This window comes from Salmo salar, chromosome ssa04 (assembly GCF_905237065.1).
Source record: "Salmo salar chromosome ssa04, Ssal_v3.1, whole genome shotgun sequence".
In the NCBI taxonomy this organism is placed as follows: domain Eukaryota; kingdom Metazoa; phylum Chordata; class Actinopteri; order Salmoniformes; family Salmonidae; genus Salmo; species Salmo salar.
Window position 1 is genome coordinate 36849416 of NC_059445.1, and position 15795 is coordinate 36865210.

At 40.0% G+C, this 15795-nt stretch overlaps 1 protein-coding gene across 8 annotated transcripts in view; it reads right to left on the reverse strand.

Moving 5' to 3' along the window:
• Nucleotides 1–15795, reverse strand: part of LOC106602916 (collagen alpha-1(XXIII) chain) — a 140413-nt gene that overhangs the window by 40974 nt on the left and 83644 nt on the right. For 4 of the 8 annotated variants that reach the window (XM_014195913.2, XM_014195916.2, XM_014195912.2 and 1 more), the window contains exons 5-7: nt 13876–13902; nt 5902–5928; nt 5680–5706 (exon numbers count right to left, since the gene is read on the reverse strand). In XM_014195913.2, coding sequence (XP_014051388.2) covers nt 5680–5706; nt 5902–5928; nt 13876–13902 — 81 coding nt within the window. The remainder of the gene's footprint in view (nt 1–5679; nt 5707–5901; nt 5929–13875; nt 13903–15795) is intronic. The other 4 variants (XM_014195917.2, XM_014195914.2, XM_045716873.1 and 1 more) reach the window with 1 other exon arrangement.

The window sequence follows — 15795 nt, forward strand, 5'->3', positions numbered from 1 at the left end:
TAGATAACAGGAGCCTCAACACCCACTCACTCTCCACACGTAATGTATACAGTACATCTTTACACAAGTCTTGCAATCTTTTTTGCTCTGCATATAGTACACATCATTTAATAATTACATCTGGGGAGGCATGCCATATACAGTGCATTCGGAAAGTATTCAGACCCCATTCCTTTTTCCACATGTTGTTACGTTACAGCCTTATTCCAAAATTGATTAAATTAATGTTTTTCCTCATCGATCCAAACACAATACCCCATAATGACACAGCAGAAATAGGTTTTTAGAAATTGTTGCAAATGCATTAAAATTTAAAAACAGAAATACCTTATTTACATAAGTATTCAGACCCTTCGTTATGAGACTCAAAATTGAGCTCAGGTGAATCCTGTTTCCATTGATCATCCTTGAGATGTTTCTACAACTTGATTGGAGTCCACCTTTGGTAAAATAAATTGGACATGATTTGGAAGGCAGACACCTGTCTATTTAAGGTCCCACAGTTGACAGTGCACCTCAGAGCAAAAACCCAACCATGAGGTCGAAGGAATTGTTCGCAGAGCTCCGAGACAGGACCGTGTCGAGGCACAGATCTGAAGGGTACCAACAAATTTCTGCAGCATTCAAGGTCCCCAAAAACACAGTGGCCTCCATCATTCTTAAATGGAAAAAGGTTGGAACCTCTAAGACTGTTCCTAGAGCTGGCTGCCTGGCAAAACTGAACAATTGGGGGATAAGGGCCTTGGTCAGGGAGGTAAACAAGAACCGGATGGTCACTTTGACAAAGCTTCAGATTTGCTCTGTGGAGATGGGAGAACCTTGCAGAAGGACAAACATCTCTGCAGCACTCCACCAATCAGGCCTTTATGATAGAGGGGGCAGACGGAAGCCACTCCTCAGTAAAAGTCACGTGACAGCCCCCTTGGAGTTTACCAAAAGACACCTAAAGGACTCTCAGACCATGAGAAACAAGATTCTCTGGTCTGATGAAACCAAGATTGAACTCTTTGGCCTGAATGCCAAGCATCACGTCTGGAGGAAACCTGGCACCATCTCTACAGTGAAGCATGGTGGTGGCAGCATCATGCTGTGGGAATGTTTTTCAGCTGCAGGGACTGGAAGACTAGTCAAGATCGAGGGAAAGCTGAACGGAGCAAAGTACAGAGAAATCCTTGATGAAAACATGCTCCAGAGCGCTTAATCACAAGACTAAGGCAAAGATTCGCCTTCCAACAGGACAACAACCCTAAGTGTACAGCCAAGACAACGCAGGAGTGGCTTCGGGACAAGTCTCTGAATGTCCTTGATCTCTGGATAAACCTGAAAATAGCTGTGCAGCGACACTCCCCACCCAACTTGACAGAGCTTGAGAGGATCTGCAAAGAAGAATGGGAGAAACTCCCCAAATACAGGTGTGCCAAGCTTGTAGCGTCATACCCAAGAAGACTCGAGACTGTAATTGCTGCCAAATGTGATACATTTGCAAACATTTCTAAATGTGATACATTTGCCAACATTTCTAAAAACCTGTTTTTGCTTTGTGATTATGGCCTGTTGTGTGTAGACTGATGAGGGAAAAAATATATTCCTGAAAGATTACATGCTAAATTGGCTAGGTTTCACCAACAAACTTTAATGGCCTGGAAAATATGTTGCCTGCACAATTTTTCCCCACATAAAGCTATTTTGTGGAATAATTCATACATAACTGTAAGGAATAAGTCATTGTTCTACCCCATCTGGTATGAGAGGAATATTGACTTTGTTCTTGATGTTTTCGACAACAAGGGTAATATTCTCACATATGAACAATTTATAACATTGAAAGAGTTTCCAATACCTTTCAGAGAGTTTATTTCTGTGATCAAAGCCGTTCCCAGTGGTCTAACTACACTAATGAAAACTCATCTTAGCTTTGGTAATGATCACAAAGCTTATCCAGAACTCAGATTGGAAGGCGTGGGCTTATTTGAGAAATCTTGTTGTAATAAGTATATAAGACAAATTCTTCATTCACAAAACCAACTTACACCAAGTGTCACGTCCTGACCAGTATTATGGATTATTTGTAACTGTAGTTTGGTCAGGACGTGGCAGAGGGTATTTGTTTTATGTGGTTCGGGGTGGTTGGCTGTGTATTAGGGTGTTTGATTTGTTAGTTCAGGGTTTTGGGTATGTTCTAGGTTGTATTTCTATGTTCTGTCTAGTTTAGTTTTCTATGTTTAGGTTTGGGTGTTGGACTCTCAATTGGAGGCAGGTGTTTCTGGTTGCCTCTGATTGAGAGTCCTATATATAGGTATGTGTTTGGGTTTTGAGTTGTGGGAGATTAATTGCTGTGTATAGCTTTGTGCCTTACAAGCCTGTTAGTCGTCGGTGTGTTTTTCCTGTGTACGTGTTTTGTTTTCGGTTTACCTTCTTTTCCATAATAAAAAGAAGATGAGTACACATAACCCCGCTGCCTATTGGTCCACTTTCTCCAACGATTATTTCTCTTTATCTTCAGACGAAGAAGAGTGTAACACCGAGAGGACATTTTTTCTGGAACATGCTTTTTCCTGACATTGTCTGGAAAAATGCATGGTTAAGGCCTTACAAATATTGTATACCAAACAAAGTTAAATGCACTTTAAAATTTTACGTAAGATATATCCATGTAATTCTATGATATCCAAATTTGTGGCTCTTGATCTGCGTTTTCTGTGAAAAAGAAGGTGAGAATCTGTCTCACTTGTTCTTTGAATTTAAATTTGTGTCAGAATTTTGGGAAAACCTTGCAAAATACTTATTTACCATTATGAACACTACCCATGTTTTTGACAAGAAAGATATAATATGTTACTATTGCAATGATAACAAGACCATTGAGATGATTGTGATTTATTTTTATTCTTGTTGCCAAATACTTTAGACAAACAATAATTCCAAAATTCTATACCAAAAATACAATTTATTTTTGATTGAATTTAACTATTTTATTAAAACATTAACCCTAGTGAACAATAACATGAATAACATTTTCCTAAATCATTACAATAAGATTTTTTCAGAGTGATTACAATTGCACTAGAATTGTTTCTTTTTTTAATATTTTTGTTTGTTTCAGTATTTTCTCGTTAGTACCTGTGTTCTGTTTTGTATGATGTAAGAATGTAAATTGTTGATCTGTATTTTCAATAACATTTTTTTAAATAAAATATCAACAACAACAAATTTGGGGAATTTTTTTTATTCATTTTTAGAATAAGGCTGCAACTTGTGGAAAAAGTCAAGGGGTCTGAATACTTTCTGAATGCACTATAAGTCTTAAGATTACAGTGCATTTGTGTTACATTTAGTCCATCAAAAGTAATTGCAAAGTCTTAATGAGGTGCAGGGAAAGTGTTTAAGAACGTGTATAAGTGCCTTCAGAACAAGGTAATAAATCAGATAATCTTATAAGAAAGGGGTACTTTTTATAGAGGCTCACTTCAGTCAAGACACACCCCATTTATTCTTGAGTGTGACATTGTTTCCACCTCTCCTCCCATGTTGCAGACGAGCCTGCTGTGGTCCCTTGGATATAGACGCAGGTATGCACAGGGCTGCCTTCAGGGCTGCCTGCCTTCAGGGGCTCATATAGCACACTGATGAATGGATAGGCCTTTCCAGACTAGGAGCACAGCTTTGCCAAGGTGAATCAAAGTTAAAAAGGTCTCCCTTAACCAGAGGGTGCTGATAATGAGCTGACCGGTGGAGAATAGAGGAGTGTTAATTTCATTCATTCCTTTCATTCAGGCAGCCATTAGCCTGTTGGGGCTACAGGTTAGCAATGAACCCCGAGTCGGGATTGCTAACAAGGCTGGAAATTCAAAACATCAAAAATCTAATAATTTCAATTTCTCAAACAATCAACTATTTTACACAATTTAAAAGATAAACATCTCCTTAATCTAACCACATTGTTCGATTTTCAAAGAGGCTTTACGGCAAAAGCATAAAGTTAGATTATGTTAGGACAGTACATAGCCACAAAAGTACAAACATCCATTTTCAATTCAAGGTCAGGCGTCACCAAAAGCAGAAACCAGCTAGAATTATGCACTAACCTTTGTCAATCTCCATCAGATGACACTCCTAGGACATTATGTTATACAATACATGCATTTTTTGTTCCATCAAGTTCATATTTATATCCAAAAACAGCATTTTACAGTAGCGTGAAATTCAGATTTTTTCTTCTCTGAAATGCTTCCGGTGAACATAACAAAATTACTATTCGAAAACATTGGTAAATTATAATATTGTCATTCAAAGAATAATATATTATCATCTCGTAATTGCTACCGAATGGCCAGATCTCAAAATAACTTTACTGGGAAATCACATTTTGCAATAAACGGGGTGCTATGCTAAGAACAATAAGCTATGCTATACAGTTAGCATCATCTAATATCGATAATAACATTGTAAATATCCCCTTACCTTTGATTATCTCCATCAGAAGGCACTGCCAGGATTTCCCAGGTCCGGAACAAATGTGGTTTCTTTTGACAAAGTTCATAATTTATGTCCAAATAACAACAAGTAGTTAGCGTTCATTATGCTCCCACAAAACGTGGTGGGGGGGGGTGTAAAATCACGCCGAAAAGCAAAAAAAAAAAAGTAAATAATCTATTTACGTTCGTTCAAACATGTCAAACGTTGCTTAGCATTAATCTTTTGGTCCATTTTTAACGTTAAACATCAGTAATATTTTCACACAACCTATCCTATGTCTAGATAAACAATGATGACAAACTCACGCTTCTCAGATTTATGCGCAGGCGCAAAAAAATGAAGTGATGACATGTCAACTTCCTTGCATTCTAATTTGCTCTCTGTTTATCATAGACGCTTCAAACAACTTTATAAAGATCGTTGACATCTAGTGGAAGCCGTAGGTGTTGCGAAATGAATCCTTTCTCACTATGGTATCTATAAAACAATGACACTAAATAGTACAGTCACAAAATTCACATTTTTTTTAAATCTATTTTTCACAGGTTTTTGCCTGCAATATGAGTTTTGTTATACTTACAGACACCATTCAAACTGTTTTAGAAAATTCAGAGTGTTTTCTATCCGAATGTGTTAATAATATGCATATCCTAGCTTCTGAGTTGGTGTAGGAGGCAGTTAAAAATGGGCACATATTTTTTTCAAAATTTCTCAATACTGCCCCCGAGCCCCAACAGGTTAGGCTGCTGAACAGTGGGACATACTGTAGGACAGATGTAGGCGCTATTCATGGTCAGACAATAGGACGCAGGGACTGTGAATATGTGTGCATTCATTATTAACTTTGTAGTGTTAGTCCCGTGTGGCTCAGTTGGTAGAGCTTGAAGCTTGCAGGTTCGATTCCCACAGGGGACCAGTACTGAAATGTATGCACTCACTACTACAAGTCACTCTGGATAAGAGCGTCTGCTAAATTACTAAAATGTCAATGTAAAAATGTTGTATTTTCCAAGTTGCATGTATTACAGTGTATTGTTTTTGTGTAATTGTGCCTTAGACCACTGCGCCACTCGGGAGGCCCGGTATGGTATCTTTTTTTGGCAGATGTTCAGCTCTGCTACATCACATCTGCTTATATAGACACGTTGGTGTTTGGTCATCAAAAACTGGGAGTTTAACAGATAAGATGATTATCGTACATACCTGGCTTCCCATGGGACCAGGAGCACCCTGTATATGGGAAGACAAGGTTTAAATCACAGAATGATTATATCACAAGTCATTCATGGCAAGAGTAGAACACATAAAATGTTTATGATAATTGAATGAACACATCATTGAATAGAGCTGGACTGTATAAAGTGCACTGTGAGCTAAATATCAAAACCATATCAAAATATTAAGATGATGAAAATGGGTACTTACAGGCTTCCCATCCATCCCAAGTGGGCCCTAGAATACAGAAAAATGTATGAAGAATACATATTATGTTAAAGAAAAACACGGTTATGTACACCTCTCCGGAGTCTGTATGCACGTTTTGGTAGCAAAAATATCAGATCAATTGGGCACACTGCTGGCCAACGATTAAGCAGGCTATAGACAAACATGGGTAAAAATCCAGTCAGTCTAGAGTCCACGTTCACTGTATCACAAAGCCATTATGTAGGTCGCTGTCCAGTGCGGCACAGGTGCTGAAATGCTCTTGAAGTCAATTCAATGTACTATTATAATATTCCACAGCCAGTGGCGTTAAAAAGAAGGATGAAGATGCAAGGATTCTAAGGAAAAGAGGTACATCAACTATTCTGTGAATACTGTAGGGAAACTGTGAGTCCAACTGGGCCCACATGTGGTTCAGTCATGAACACAGAGTTTGGACTCACATTCCTCTTATTATTGGAAGAACTTCACAGGTTTGTGCATTTCCTGTTGATCTTAAGTAAGCATGTGGACTGCCAACACGTGCAACCCAATCCTTCTGGACCTACTGTCAGAACAACTGTCTCAAACCTTTGTCTGAATAGAAGGGACAGGTAAGGGAAAGGGGATACCTAGTCAGCTGCACAACTGAATGCACTCAACCAAAATGTGTCTTCCGCATTTAACCCAACCCCTCTGGAAAAATATTCCATTCTGCCCTTGAGCAAAGCAGTTAACACCAAACAACAACTGCTCCCCGGGCAAATTAACCATTTGAAAAAACACTCGAACACTGCCCTCCCTTCGGCAAATCTGATCACAACTCCATTTTGCTCCTCCATTCCTATAGGCAGAAACTCAAACAGGAAGAACTCGGGCTAAGGACTATTCAATGCTGGTCTGACAAGATTGTTTTGATCACATGGACTGGAATATGTTCCGGGTAGCCTCTGACAATAACAACGACGATTACACTGATACGGTGACTGAGTTTATCAGGAAGTGTATAGGAGATGTTGTACCCACTAACTATTAAAACCTACCTTAACCAGAAACCATGGATAGATGGCAGCATTCGCGCAAAACTGAAAGCGCGAACCACCACATTTAACCATGGCAAGGTGACTGGGAATATGGCTGAATACAAACAGTGTAGTTATTCTGCAAAACGTCAGTATAGAACCAAAGTGGAGTCGCAATTCAACGGCTCAGACATGAGACATATGTGTCAGGGTCTACAGACAATCACGGACAACAAAAGGAAAACAAGCCATGTTGCGGACACACACATCTTGCTTCTGGACAAGATAAACACCTGTGTCTGCTTTGAGGATAACACAGTGACATCGACGCGGCCAGCTACCAAGGACTGTGGGCCCTCCTTCTACATGGCTGACGTGAGTAAGTCATTTAAGAGTGTTAACCCTCGCAAGGCTGCCGGCATCCTTAGCCGTGTCCTCAGAGCATGCACAGACCAGCTGGCTGCAGTGATTATGGACATTTCAATCTCTACCTATCCCAGTCTGCTGTCCCCGCATGCTTTAATTAAGATGGCCACAATTGTTCCTGTACACAAGAAGCTAAGGTAACTGAACTAAATGACTATCGCCCCGTAGCACTCACTTCTGTCATCATGAAGTGCTTTGAAAGACTAGTCAAGGATCATATCTTCTCTACCTTACCTCACACCCTAGACCCACTTCAATTTGTTTACCGCCCCAATAGATCCATAGACGATGCAATCGCCATCGCACTGCACACTGCCCTATCCCATCTGGACAAGAGAAATACCTATGTATTAATGCTGTTCATTGACTATAGCTCAGCATTCAACACCAAGTACCCTCCAAGCTCATCATTAAGCTCAAGGCCCTGAGTCTGAACCCTGCCCTGTGCAACTGGGTCCTGGACTTCCTGACAGGCCGCCTCCAGAGGGTGAAGGTAGGAAACAACACCTCAACACTGGGGCCCACAAGGGTGGGTGCTCAGCCCCCTCCTGTACTCCCTGTTCACCCATGACTGCGTGGACACGCACGCCTCCGACTCAAGTTCGCAGACGACACAACAGTAGTAGGCCTAATTGCCAACAATGATGAGACAGCCTACAGGGAGGAGGTGAGGGCCCTGGGAAGGAATATGGTGCCAGGAAAATAACCTCTCACTCAACGTTTAACAAAATAAAAGGAGCTGATCGTGGACTTCAAGAAACAGCAGAGGGAGCACCCCTTATCCCCTTATCCACATCAACGGGATTGCAGTGGAAAAGGTGGAAAGCTTCAATTTTCTCGGTGTACACATCACTGATAAACTGAAATGGTCCACCCACACAGACAGCGTGGTGAAGAAGGCGCAACATTGCCTCTTCAACCTCTGGAGGCTGAAGAAATGTGGCTTGAGTAAAAATGTTAGACATTAATTGAGCATTTGTTGATGTCAGAGTGGGCAGTTTAGGCGAAAGTGTTGAGTGGCCAAGAAAAAAATGTCATGTAGCTAATGATATATTTTTCTTGAAAGACATGTTACCCTTATCCTAGGTTGGAAAAGAGAGTATAGTCTCTTATTTACCTAGGAAGGAAGCGGGCAGTTAGGGGAAAAGGGTGATCATTGTCTTAAAAGTATTCCTGAGGGACGTGGAGTAGGTTTGGAAAAGATAAATAGATTTCTTATTATGAACCCTTGGAATGTAGGCGGAAGTTTATGAGAAATCCTGTTTGAAGAACAAGTTGTTTACCGGTGTTTCTGTATGACGTCTAGACATTGTATTTTGGCCAGTTTTTTAGGGTGTGGTCTGTCATTGTATCTTGGTGGGACTGATCCCTGCAGGGCTTCCCAAATTTGGACACCTTAGAAATGTATGATTCTGGTAAAATTGGTTATAGCAAAATGTTCATTGCAAATCATTCTGAAAAGTCTCTCCTTTTGATTACAATAATTCCACGACAGTATATAATGTATTCTATACTATCCCCTGTATCTTAGTCTTTGCCGTTCTGACATTCCCTGTCTTAGGTCAGTTAGGATCACCACTTTATTTTAAGAATGTGAAATGTCAGAATAATAGTAGAGAGAATGATTTATTTCAGCTTTTATTTCTTTCATCACATTCCCAGTGGGTCAGAAGTTTACATACACTCAATTAGTATTTGGTAGCATTGACTTTAAATAGTTTAACTTGGCTAAAACATTTCGGGTAGCCTTCCACAATCATCCCACAATAAGTTAGATTAATTTTGGCCCATTCTTCCTGACATAGCTGGTGTAACTGAGTCAGGTTTGTAGGCCTCCTTGCTCGCACACGCTTTTTCAATTCTGCCCACAAATTTTCTATAGGCTTGAGGTCAGGGCTTTGTGATGGCCAATCCAATACCTTGACTGTTGTCCTTAACCTGTTGGGGATAGGGGGCAGTATTTGCACGGCTGGATAAAAAACGTACCCGATTTCATCTGGTTACTACTCCTGCCCAGTAACTAGAATATGCATATACTTGTTTGATTTGGATAGACAACACCCTAACGTTTCTAAAACTGTTTGAATGGTGTCTGTGAGTATAACAGAACTCATTTGGCAGGCCAAAACCTGAGAAGATTCCAAACAGGAAGCGCTCTCTCTGACCATTTCATGGCCTTATTGATCATCGCTAACAAAAACAGGGGATCTCTGGCATGACGTGACATTTTCTAACGCTCCCATAGGCTCTCAGAAGGCTCCAGAAAGCTGAATCGTGGCTTTGCAGCCCATGGCTGAAAAACAGTAGCGCATTTTGTAAGTGGCCGATCTGAGGACAATGGGACGGGGCGCGCGTGCCCGAGTCGACTCAATGTTTACTTTCTCTCTCTTTGAACGAAAACCACCACTCCCGTCGGAATATTATCGCTTTTTTACGAGAAAAATGACATAAAAATTGATTTTAAACAGCGGTTGACATGCTTCGAAGTACGGTAATGGAATATTTAGATTTTTTTTGTCGCGAAATGCGTCGTGCGCATGACCCTTATTTACACTTCGGATAGTGTCTTGAACGCACGAACAAAACGCCGCTATTTGGATATAACTATGGATTATTTGGGACCAAACCAACATTTGTTATTCAAGTAGAAGTCCTGGGAGTGCATTCTGACGAAGAACAGCAAAGGTAATAACATTTTTCTTATAGTAAATCTGACTTTGGTGAGTGCCTAAATAGCTAGCCCTGTGATGCCGAGCTATCTACTCAGAATATTGCAAAATGTGCTTTCACCGAAAAGCTATTTTAAAATCGGACATAGCGAGTGCATATAGGAGTTGTGTATCTATAATTCTTAAAATAATTGTTATGTTTTTTGTGAACGTTTATCGTGAGTAATTTAGTAAATTCACCGGAAGTTTTCGGTGGGAATGCTAGTCACATGCTAGTCACATGCTAATGTAAAAAGCTGGTTTTTGATATAAATATGAACTTGATTGAACAAAACATGCATGTATTGTATCACATAATGTCCTAGGTGTGTCATCTGATGAAGATCAAAGGTTAGTGCTGCATTTAGCTGTGGTTTGGGTTTATGTGACATTATATGCTAGCTTGAAAAATGGGTGTCTGATTATTTCTGGCTGGGTACTCTGCTGACATAATCTAATGTTTTGCTTTCGTTGTAAAGCCTTTTTGAAATCGGACAGTGTGGTTAGATTAACGAGAGTCTTGTCTTTAAAATGGTGTAAAATAGTCATATGTTTGAGAAATTGAAGTAATAGCATTTCTAAGATATTTGAATATCGCTCCACAGGATTACACTGGCTGTTGAGTAGGTGGGACGCAAGCGTCCCACCTAGCCCATATTAAGCCATTTTGTCACAACTTTGGAAGTATGCTTGGGGTCATTATCCATTTGGAAGACCCATTTGTGACCAAGCTTTAACTTCCTGACTGATTTCTTGACATGTTGCTTCAATATATCCACATAATTTTCCTCCCTCATGATGCCATCTATTTTGTGAAGTGCACCAGTTCCTCCTGCAGCAAAGCACCCCCACAACATGATGCTGCCACTCCCGTGCTTCACGGTTGGGATGGTGTTCTTCAGCTTGCAAGCGTCCCCCTTTTTCCTCCAAACATAACGATGGTCATTATGGCCAAACAGTTCTATTTTTGTTTCATCAGACCAGAGGACATTTCTCCAGAAATTATGATCTTTGTCCCCATGTGCAATTGCAAACCGTAGTCTGGCTTTTTATGGCGGTTTTGGAGCAGTGGCTTCTTCCTTGCTGAGCGGACTTTCAGGTTATGTCGATATATGACTCGTTTTACTGTGGATACACATACTTTTGTACCTGTTTCCTCCAGCATCTTCACAAGGTCCTTTGCTGTTGTTCTGGGATTGATTTGCACATTTTGTACCAAAATACGTTAATCTCTAGGAGACAGAACGCATCTCCTTCCTGAGCGGTATGACAGCTGCGTGGCCCCATGGTGTTTGTAATTGTGTACTATTGTTTGTACAGATGAACGTGGTACCTTCAGGCGTTTGGAAATTGCTCCCAAGGATGAACCAGACTTGTGAAGATCTACACTGTTTTTTCCTGAGGTCTTGACTGATTTCCTTTTGATTTTCCCATGATGTCAAGCAAAGAGGCACTGAGTTTGAAGGTAGGCCTTGAAATACATCCACAGGTACACCTCCAATTGACTCAAATGATGTCAATTTGCCTATCAGAAGCTTCTAAAGCCATGACATAATTTGCTGGAATTTTCCAAGCTGTTTAAAGGCACAGTCAACTTAGTGTATGTAAACTTCTGACCCACTGGAATTGTGATACAGTGAATTCTAAGTGAAATAATCTGTCTGTAAACAATTGTTGGAAAAATTACTTGTGTCATGCACAAAGTAGATGTCCTAACCGCCTTGTCAAAACTATAGTTTGTTAACAAGAAATTTGTGGAGTGGTTGAAAAACGAGTTTTAATGACTCCAACCGAAGTGTATGTAAACTTACGACTTCAACTGTATTCTTAATTTCATTCCTTTACTTAGATGTGTGTATTAGGTATTTGTTGTGAAATTGTTAGATAATACTTGTTAGATATTGCTGCACTGTCGGAACTAGAAGCACAAGCACTTCGCTACACCTGCAATAACATCGGCTAAACACGTGTATGTGACCAATAACATTTGATTAGATTTTTTTCACTTTAATAATGTTTACATATTTTGCATTACTCATCTTATAGGTATATACTCTATTCTACTTTATCTAAGTCTATGCCTCTCTGGTATTGCTCGTCCAAATATTTATATATTCTTAATCCCATTCCTTTACTTTAGATTTGTGTGTATTAGGTGTATTGTTGTGAAAGTGTTAGACACTTGTTGAGATGAAGTCAGTAGACTTGTTTGAACTGCAAAAGAGAGCTTTTCCTGATGTATCAAGTTGATGACACTCTCTTATGGTCTGGGAGAGGTGCAGGTGCCTACACACAATAGCTTAGCCTGTTTTGGAGACTGGTTTTTGTTCGGAATTTCGGATGACTGACATCCCCAAAGTAAACTGCCTGTTATTCAGGCCCAGAAGCTAGGATATGCATATACTTGGTAGCATTGGATAGAAAACACTCTGTTAAAATAATGTCTGTGAGTATGACAGAATTGATATGGCAGGCGAAAATGCGAGGAAAATCCACCCGGAATATTTTTGTTTTTAGGTCACAGGCCATTTCAGTGCTTGCTTATGGGAAATACAAATAGATAGGACCCATATTGCAGTTCCTATGGATTCCACTAGATGTCACCAGTCTTTAGAAAGGGTTTCAGGCTTGTTTTTTGAAAAATGAACAAGTAGTTGGAAGAACTACAAGGCGTCTCTCATTAGAAAAGTGGTCTTGTTGGCGCGTGAATCAGGTGCTCTTCGTTATTTATCTTCCCCATTGAACATACTACTCTCCGTCTTAAATATTATCGTTTATTTAGATATTAGAGTACCTGAGGATTAATTAGAAACATCGTTTGACTTGTTTGGACGAACTTTACTGGTAACTTTTTGGATTCGTTTGTATGCATGTTAAAAGAGTGGATTACTGAGATCATTGGCGCCAACTAAACATACTTTTGGATATAAAGAAGGACTTTATCGAACAAAATGACCATTCATTGTGTAGCTGGGACCCTTGGGATTGCAAACAGAGGAAGCTCTTCAAAGGAAAGTGATTTATTTAATCGCTATTTGTGATTTTGTGACGCCTGTGCTGGTTGAAAAAGTATTTTGGTGTTGGGCGCTGTCCTCAGATAATCGCATGGTATGCTTTTTTTGAAATCTGACAACGTGGTTGGATTAACAAGAAGTTAAACTTTTAAATGATGTATGACACCTGTATTTTCATGAATGTGTAATATTAACATTTTTGTATTTTGAATTTCGCGCTCTGCAATTTCACCGGATGTTGTCGTAGGTGTCCCGCTAGCGGTTCATGCGCCAAAAGAGGTTAACAACTCAACTGGGGCCAAGAGGGAAGATTACTGTAGTCTAGCACAGGGCTCTCCAATTCTGTTCCTGGAAAGCTACCGTCCTGTAGGTTCTCTCTCCAACCCTAATCTAGCACACCTGATTCTAATTCTAATAATTAGCTGGTTGATAAACTGAATCAGGTTAGTTACAACTGGTGTTGGAGCGAAAACCTACAGGACGGTAGCTCTCCAGGAACAGGGTTGGTCTAGGACTCTAGGTTAGGGAAGATCATATTCTAGGTCATATCAAATCTTATTTGTGACATGCTTCGTAAACAACGGGTGTAGACTTAACAGTGAAATGCTTATTTACGGGCCCTTCCCAACAATGCAGAGTGAATGATAATAGAGAAATAATAGAAAAGTAAAACACGTAATAATACAATTAATAATAGATACACAATGAGTAACATATGAGTAACACAATGAGTAACATTTTATGCAGGTTTAAACATTTTTTATAATAGAACACTTGCTCAGAAAAGAGAATTAGAGTGACATTTACCGGGTAACCATCCCGTCCAGGCGAGCCCTGTTAGGATTATACAGAACACTACATAAGAGAATAGAACTGAAGGTCAGAATTAGGATTAAAATTTGGATGCTTTTAAACAATCTCACTATGGCAGACTTTTCATTTTAATGCCGGGCCCTTAATAATAATCATAATAATAACTCTATTTGTATAGCGGTTTACGATACAAGTAAGGAAGTGCTTCACATCATAAAATAAGAAAATGAAAATACTAACAAAGAAACAGACTGGAGGAATGAGATTAAAAAATGATAGCTAATTCAAATTATGCATTGAAAGCATATATTAAAAGCAACTTAATAAAAGTGTGTCTTCAGCAGAGAGTTTTTAAAAAGGGACTGAATCTGCAAGCGTGATCTCCTCTGGCAGACCATTCCAAAGTCTAGGGGCCCTAATGGCAAATGCACGGTCTCCTTTCGTTTTCAACCTAGACTTTGGAATGGTCAACAGTGCCCTGCCAGAGGATCTCAGGCTGCGTCCTGGCTCATAGCAAGATAAAAGATCAGAGATATAGGATGTGTGTAATGAGGTCTGTGTGTAGCTTGTGTAGAGGAGTCAGGTGCAGGACAGCAGATATGAGTAAATAAACGTAATTTACTCAAAATAGGCAAATACAATACAATAAAGCAAGCCCACATAACGGACCGTAAAACATACAAACAATCACTCACTCACAAAAAAACATGGGGGAACAGAGGGTTAAATAATGAAGTGAAACCAGGTGTGTAAAAACAAAGACAAAACAAATGGAAAATGAAAAGTGGATCGGCGATGGCTAGAAGGCCGGTGACGTCGACCGCCGAATGCCGCCCGAACAAGGAGAGGGACCGACTTCGGCGGAAGTCGTGACAATGTGGCTAAACCAAGTTTAGCCTTAAACGTGATTCATACAATTGCAAAATATATTCTAAAAGTGACTGGTAGCCAGCCAGTGTAGAGAAGCTAAAATAGTTGTGATATGGTTACATTTTCTTTCCTGCAGCATTTTCAACTAACTGCACACGATGGCGTGATTTCTGAGACATGTAATCTATAAATAAAAGCATATATAACTTTCTCCAGATCAGTGACTGAAATAAAAGACTTGACTTTAGCTATATTTCTTAGATGATAATAGCAGGACAGGGCACCACCCTCCTTTACATGCAGCCTAAGGTTTAGGTCAGTGTCAAAGAATACACCAGGGTTTCTGGCCATAGGCTTTGCATTGGTGGACAAATGACCAAGGTTATTTACAATCTGGTTTCTAGCAAGGTGGGGGCTAAATAAAACAACCTCTGATTTCTTATCATTGAGCCAGAGAAAATTGTCAGTCATCGGGGATGCAACTGTGCGTGTCCTTATCCAATTCTGAGGTGCATATTGAAGATATTGGAAGAACTGTCTACATTTACTTTTCATCGGCCAACAAGATGAGGAGGCCTAACGAACAGCAAAAGCACTAGCCTATGTCAATCTACTATCCCCAATAGTACAAAGGTTGACCGATTCTATTATGTGCGAGAAATACTGTCCCAAACATAGTCTGGGACAGTTGTGGGATAGATCCCAAATTAAGTCAAGGAACCAATATTATTATTTTTTATCCAAGGGAAACTAAACCAAAGCATGCTGCGGGTGATTCCCTGATCCACTTCTACGCAGACGACACCATTCTGTATACATCTGGCCCATGTTTGGACACTGTTAGCAAACCTCCAAACGAGCTTCAATGCCATACAACACTCCTTCCGTGGCCTCCAACTGCTCTTAAACGCTAGTAAAACTAAATGCATGCTTTTCAACGAATCGCTGCCCGCACCCGCCCGCCCGACTAGCATCACTCCTCTGGACGGTTCTGACTTAGAATATGTGGACAACTACAATACCTAGGTGTCTGGTTAGACTGTA